This window comes from Calidris pugnax, unplaced genomic scaffold, assembly GCF_001431845.1.
Source record: "Calidris pugnax isolate Ruff unplaced genomic scaffold, ASM143184v1 scaffold273, whole genome shotgun sequence".
In the NCBI taxonomy this organism is placed as follows: Eukaryota; Metazoa; Chordata; class Aves; order Charadriiformes; family Scolopacidae; genus Calidris; species Calidris pugnax.
In genome coordinates, this window is record NW_015094508.1 from 12,158,582 (window position 1) to 12,166,022 (window position 7,441).

General features: G+C 41.6%; 1 protein-coding gene across 1 annotated transcript in view; it reads right to left on the reverse strand.

The window, feature by feature from the left end:
• The window catches only part of ITGA2 (integrin, alpha 2 (CD49B, alpha 2 subunit of VLA-2 receptor)), a 65,540-nt gene extending 58,496 nt beyond the window's left edge, over window positions 1–7,044 (reverse strand). Inside the window, exon 1 of the mRNA XM_014965061.1 lies at window positions 6,922–7,044. Within this exon, the coding sequence (XP_014820547.1) occupies window positions 6,922–6,970 (49 nt within the window). The 5' untranslated portion in view covers window positions 6,971–7,044. The remainder of the gene's footprint in view (window positions 1–6,921) is intronic.
• Window positions 7,045–7,441: the final 397 nt, after the last annotated feature.

Genomic DNA, 7,441 nt, shown 5'->3' on the forward strand with positions numbered 1-7,441 from the left:
CCATTATTTCCTTAGGTATTGCCACTGTGCGATACGGTCCCTTCCAGAAGTCTGTTGTTAACAGTAATTTTCCTCAAGATTTCTGTACTGTCTGTTCTTTAGAAATAACCAATCATATTAGCCAAGGATATTTGTATATCCTTTTGTTATGGAACAAAAGAAGAATGATGGACTTGGAAGCAGGATTAAAAGGGCAAAATAAATCAGGAATAAGGCAACAGAGTCCCACCAGGGCTGTGCATAACTTCCAAGCCCTTCGCCCTGTCTACCAGTAATTTGCAAGGGACAAAAGAATCCGTGACATTCATCATGTGTGACATTCAACCATGCAGATGCCATTCGGTTATACACAAAATGTCTTTGCTCATATGGCATTCAAAGAGTCTGTGTTTATCTTACTTCTTTGCCTGCACAATCAGTCTTTTAAATCCTGAAAAATATGCAAGTCTTATTAGATTTTTAAAGAATATGCATCTCCAGGAGAAAATAAAACTAAATTAATTCTCTGAAGATCCTGAAATGCTACCAGGGAATTACTAAAAAAAAAAACCCTAGTTACTAGCACTCAGAATACTGAGTTTATCTGGTAATTCAGAACTCCCATCCTGATTTGAAAGTGGTGGAAACACTCACCCATCTTATTTTGACTTCACCACCTCCAGAAAATGAGTGCAGCATGAGCAGGAAGAAAGTTATCGCATACCGCTTTACAGGGATACACTCTCACACTCAGCTTATATAGACAGAAGGTATCATTTATCCCATGTAGTTCATATTAATTTATTTTTATTATCCTTTTATCAGTACCTTGAAAAGGGGGTATGTTCCTGTAACTGTTTAGCACAGATACGTGTCAGTCTTTCACCTAAAGGCTTATAAATAAAACCCCTGCTCCACTATCATTTTTAACAGAAATAAAAGCCAAGGGTGAGACAGTTCTCTGATGTCCTTGACTAACTTGAAAGGGAGCAGTTCACCCAATTTATTTACACAAAAAGAAAGCTTATCGACTTGCTTTCACTCACTGTACAGGGTCTGAAATCCTAACACAGCCCAGTATCACAGGGCCAGAGATCACTTTGTGAAAAAGAAGCCTTAAACATTAAAACTGCTAATGGAAATGTTCTAAGCCAAACAGATAACATATGTTGGTATGCAAGTGTATGGCTACGACGATGAGAATCCAGCCTGTGTCCCGTCTGCATTTCAGCATGGTCACCATGGAAATGGGAACAGGCCTGCACAGAGCCTAACAAAGGAAACCTTTAAATGAAAATAACAACACTGGACAGAGACTGCCCAAGATTTCTGCTGGAGAAAATGACTTGCTTTGCTTGTCTGAAAATGTATAAATTCCCTTTTACCTGTATTAACCCTGAAGGAAAATATTTTATCCACATTTAGCTGTTAGGAGACTAAGGCATTGCATTGGCAGTTCTAGTTATTAGCCCTCATGAAAATACATCACATGAAGTACATGAAAAAACCCACTTTCATTCATTCAAAATTTACAACAGTGAAGAAAGACCACAATGAATAATGTTTATATAGTGGCTAAGAAACACAATAAAACCAAGGAGTATCAGTCCTTTTACTTCTTTGACTTCATAAATGAAAATTCTGTGTCACTGAATCAAAAACGCAAAGAACAACTGAAAAATTGTTCCAGACCCTGACAGCACATAGTTAAAACTTGTTGGTAAGGTCTCATGTTCACTCTGCCCAACTTATGCACAAATAAATATTAACTGTTAATGTGTTTAGGAGTGTGATGGTAATACCCTGTATGCTTTCTAAAATAAACATAATTTGTACAAAATGCAAGTCCTGTAATACAGTATGAATGAAGCCTTACTTCAATGCGCAATGCTGTGAAGGGCAAAACTCCAAAAATAATATAATAATAATCCTACTACCTGACAAACTCTCTTAGTACGAAAAACTAGAGATAGTTTTAGTTTAGTCACATTTGGGTCCTGTGTTCAAACAATCTCCAGATTCTAGATTTTTAACATTGACACATAACATACTCACAAATACTATAATGAAACAGCAAGGTAACAAAAGACAATCATAAAGAAAGAGAAAGGCAAAGGTTAAGATGGCGTGTCTGCTTAAAAACAGCTTTAAGTTGGTGTGTGACCATGTGCATTTGGATCATACACTGCATTTTCACCTGGACTTCTGGCTCCGTTTGTTGCAGCAAATGTGCAATTTTCACTTGCTGTTCACTTATCAGTTTAGTCTGCTGCTCAGTACATGGCCTTGTACTTTTATGTATACTATTTTAACCTACTGAATTAGCTGCTCAGCTTCCTGTGGGTTCATCTCTACAAATCTTGACCGTAATCATCTAAGTATTTGCAAGTGACAGAGAATTTACTTTTCAACACTGACCAAGAGATCATCCTTATCCTAAAAAAAAAAAAAAAAAAAAAAAACCCTGAAGACTTTTTGTTTGGCTTATGCATCTGTATTCCTAAACCAGGCAAAAAGCTTTGATTTCACAGCACTCACAGAAACGACCAAGGCACATACACTGACTTTGATAATGAGAGGAAAGAACGCTTAGATCCAGTCTTCATTCCCCCTAGAAAGAAAAAAGCAAATACAGCCTAGCTGGCAGAATAAGGCTAATGTATTGGCTAAAACTGCTCACACTTCTGAGAAACTGGGAAGCAAGCTGAGTCTAGTATCCCTTTAACTCTACTCACTTTAAGGCACATATGAAGCTTACTTCAACCCATTTCTCTATTAAATAGAGATTGCCATCTACAGAGGGTAAATTCTCCCCACCCTTTCCCAGGCAGCAGGGAGGGCAATCAGACTCCTACCACAGATGCCTCATATAGATGTGTATAATAAAGAAAAATGAATCAGGGCTCTTACTCTTCATTTGTTTTCATTTTATTCTACTTTGATTAATTTGTAGTTCTTTCTATTTTTGTATGAATTATCTCAGGAGAAGGATACAGTTTTATTGAATGTCCAGTTGATTAAAAAAAAAAAAAAAAAAAAAAAGGATTAAAAAAGATTAAGGTCAAAATTACTTACCACCTTTGGATATCTAGTGATACAGCTAAAAGCTTATTTTTTCAGAATATTTAGCACGTTCAAAATACAATTTCCATTGACTTCATTCACAGCTGTGAACACAGAGCAGCTCTGCATGTCAAGATACACTTTCACAACCAGCTCAAGCCAGTGGAAGTGCTGGCTACCAGCGAAAGAGACTTTTCCAGCTTCCCTCCCTCCTCTGGCCCAGAATTCTGACTGTCCCCTATGCCAGGGCTAACACTTAAATAAATTGCTCAAGGGAACAAGATCAGCTCATCTCCAAAACCAACCTGGCCCAAAAAAGGGAAAAAATTATTAAGGTAAATTGGTCCCTGACCTGTTCCCTAGACCAAGCCCCAGTGGTAGCACAGGGAAACTGGTGGGAACATGCAACCAAGAGTGGATGAAATGTCCTTGCAGCGTCAGCCCCACATTCAGGTCAGCTTAACCAGATCGTGAAAAGGCAGCTTCAGTTTTGAGAACCCCTGGCTGAGCAAAGAGAAAGAGAGGAGCACAAAAGCTCCAACCACGTGTCAAAGATTTGATTTAAATGACTCGCCTGAAATTGCACTCGGCTTTTGTGACAAAAAAGGAGAGAAAAAATCCAATTTTGCAAGGGAAAAAAAATAATATTCCTTTGTCTTCATCCTACCTTTCTTCCTCATTCATAGAGCACCTTCTAATCTCGAAACTAAGCAAGGCAGGACTCCCAGCCTCTTCTCTGATCACGCTACCTTCCCCTGTCCACAGGCAGTGACAGCAAGCAAGGCTGTGCATGTGGACCCAAGAGACCGCGTGATGCATTGATTTGCAGAAAGAACAAATCACAGAATCACAAAATCATAGAATTTTAGGTTGCCAACTTATTTCTAGCAGTTCCTGACTTTTGCATGTTGAACTGTGTTGTTTTATCACGACTTGTGTCCTAGTTTAAAAAGAAGTGATCTGCAGAAAAAGACTTAAGTTAGTGGAGTCCTCTCCTATCCCTCTATATATCCCTCCAGCCCATTGCCAACAAGGTTGCCGGGACAACAGGATGTTTTTCCATCAGCAAGAGTCAGGTATGTACCAAACAGAAAAGGGGTTACACTTGGAAATACTGGATTCTATCCAAAGTTTTAGAGAAATACCCTACACCCCCCAATTTCAGCTAAGGCAGCTTTCTCCTCCAGGCTGCCTGGGTCACACAGGGAGAGTTGAGGGCTTATGGCCTTCAGATGTTACACCTGTGATGCAAAAGGTATAACCCTTATTTAGCCACGATTTTTCACTTCAGAGTTAAATAGTGTGAAGAGTGCACCCTTCAAAGACTGTTTTTAAGAATGTGTCGGGATTATATCATTTGTGTCCTGGGTTGCTGGAGGAAGGCGTATGGTGGGCTTGAATGTAAGGGCCTGCTGAAATAGTATAGGTGAGGTGAGGCCACATTAAATCTTATTTCCTCCGCTAAGCATGGTCCTCCAACACTATCACCTGAGACTTCACTCTGAAGTGAATTATTCTCACAAAAGGGAGGACAAGCTGATCACAGAGCCCAAGAACCAACTAATAGAATACAATAATAGACAATAAGTGGTCCAGGATCCAGAAGGAAACTGGAAGGCAGAGTGCCTCAAACAACAACAGAGTCTGCTGTAAAAATACCAAATAACATGACAATAGAAGAGATAGAGTTTGTAGATTTGCAGGTATGGGCCTAGACCTCACACAGAAACAGCTACACCCACTACAACTCCAACTATTGTCTGACTGAGCTCCACACCAAGGATGGATAGAATTAATGTTAGAATCAAGCTGATAAAAATAGATTTCTTTCCAGGGGAGTGCAATTTTCCAAAGATTTGTTACTTGGCCAAATTTAGGCAGATTTTCAAGGCAATGCAAATAGCATCTTCCTGCCAAATTTCAAATATCTCCTCTGAAGCATGAAGGCACTAGAGCTTTCCAAAGAAAATGTTACCAGAATTGAGCCCAGGAAAGCTACTGTATTTTCCACTGGCCTCACTCTCAGAAAGATCTGGGGTATCTTGGCCCCGATTTTTTGAAAAATTTAAGGAGAAAAATGGGTGCTTAAAATGTAAATTTGAAAAACTAGATGTTTCAAACCTATAAGCAGCCAAGAGCAACGTGTTACAACAGAAGGCACAAGGCTTTGTTGTTCAGGTTGCCCTTAGGACTTTATTAAGTCCTTCACTTATGGTTATTCCTCTAAACATCATCTACTCTGTGTGCCATAAGCTTTCTGGTCAATGAGTAACAAGATTGGTAACAAAGTCGTATTATCTAATGGTAGTTGTATTGCATTTCTATTCCTTTCCTCTTGTAGCATCTACAACGTCTTACTGACTTTCCAAACACAAAATTACACACTAACAAATTAATAACTTACACCTTTAGTAACCATGGCATTACTTTTAGTTGAATTTGGAGACACAAAGAAGTAATGCCCCTATGTGGTCCATTTAATATAGCTGACATTCATATACTGACATTTAAAATAAACTTGGAATATTTACCTTAAGTATCGACTAATTCAGCTAAGCTAGCCCAACTACATTCAAGAATACTGTCTTTGACAGTTCATTAGAATTCAACCAATTTGAAAATGATTATGGGAGAGCTACAACAGTAGCACCACAGCAGGACTCCAAATCTCTCAGAGGAAATGCTCCCATCCTGAAACTTTCTTTCCGCTCCTACTTCTACAAGATCAAAAGCAAGTATTAACTCAGCAATTGCATCCACTAACATCAAATGTTGCGGTACACCTGAAATTAAAATGATGACAACTTTCAACTATATAAATGAAGACAAATCATGGACAAAGCAGACCTATCCTACTTCTGTCAGTCTCATTGCCAGGGGAATCCTCCTCTCAAAAATCAGTCCTCACTTCTGCCTTCAGCACCATTCTCCAAACCTGTTCAGGTCCTAAAACCCCATGAATTACAGAGCATATTAATGGTCGCGGTGTGCTGTGACTGTAACCAGGGGAATAGTGAATGGATTAAGCAAAAGTACAAAGCGAATGTTTTGATCATTGACACTTTTAAGAATTTTTATTTTTAAAAAAAATTACCAGGTTGTATACTGTACATCTCATCTCAGGTTAATATTTTTGTCTTTGATTTCATACCCTGCAGCCGCACATTCCACTGCAGCATTTGCTATAGTTACTGAAAGAACAAGTTGGAACAGCTCATCGGTGAAAACTCATTTTTATGCTGCTTCTTCAGTCGCTTGCTAATTAAGGGTTTGTGAGAGTATACAGTAATATTAAAACTCTGAAAGTGCTTGGGAATTTGCTCATGGCAAGTGAATATGATGGCTTAGAGTTCCCAGGAAAATACATGTAATGGTAATTTAGCCCGCCAAGAAAAGGAGGAGATGGTTCAAGTTTCCCTGTCCTTTTCCAAGGAGCGACATCTGCCCAACAGGGTGGGAACAGATCTAGAGGACTCCTGCAAATTAGGAACAGCATTCACAATGAAGATTATAGCATACCCTTTTAAAAAGGCGTGATCACCATATAACCAAATTCACGCATCCAACTGTACCCATTTCCCCCCCCTCTCCTTCCCCCCCCAGCAGAGCGCACACACTCCATTTTATGGAAAGGTGAACTCCACGCCAATCCAGGAGTCCAGGAGCTTAACCTGCTTCAAAAACGATGCACCGCACACACGCAGCCGCAGCCACGCACCCTCTGGGCCCCAGATGCCGCGGAGGGGCCCGCACGTCGGGCACTCACCGCCCGCGGCCCCGGGGGCCGCCCCCCGTCCGCACCGGCGGACCTGCCCGGAGCGGGGAGACACACGGACCTGCCCGGAGCGGGCAGACAGACAGACAGACAGACCGACCTACCCAGAGCGAGGAGCAGCAGCGGCGGCAGCGCGGCGGCCGCAGAGCCCATGGCGCGGAGCGGGGCGGAGAGGCGCAGTAGGGTGCGGAGGGCCGGGCCGATGCCGCTCCCAAGCTGGCCGCTTCCCAGCACGGCACTGAGCGCCACCTGCTCCTCGCCGCCCCGAAATACCCCTCCTCCTCCTCCTCCTCCTCCTCTTCCTCCTCCTCCTCCTCCACGCCCCCTGCACCCCTCTCCCTTCTACCGCCCCCTACCCCCCCCCCCCCCCCCCCCCCCAAAAAAAAAAAGTTACTTAGTACATTTGTGACTAATATAGACAGAGGACAGGAGAGGCAACACTTTCCATAGCACAGATGGAGACACCCAGCACACTTTTTGCTTCAGTTGGCCCCTTTGCCTGTGGATGTTTCCAGGTATCACGTTATGCTCACTGGCCTGAGTAAGAACACGTCTGAATCCATTTCATCAAGGCTAATTCAAAAACTTAAGTTAAATCTCTGCTTTGCTTAAGCAAAAGCCACC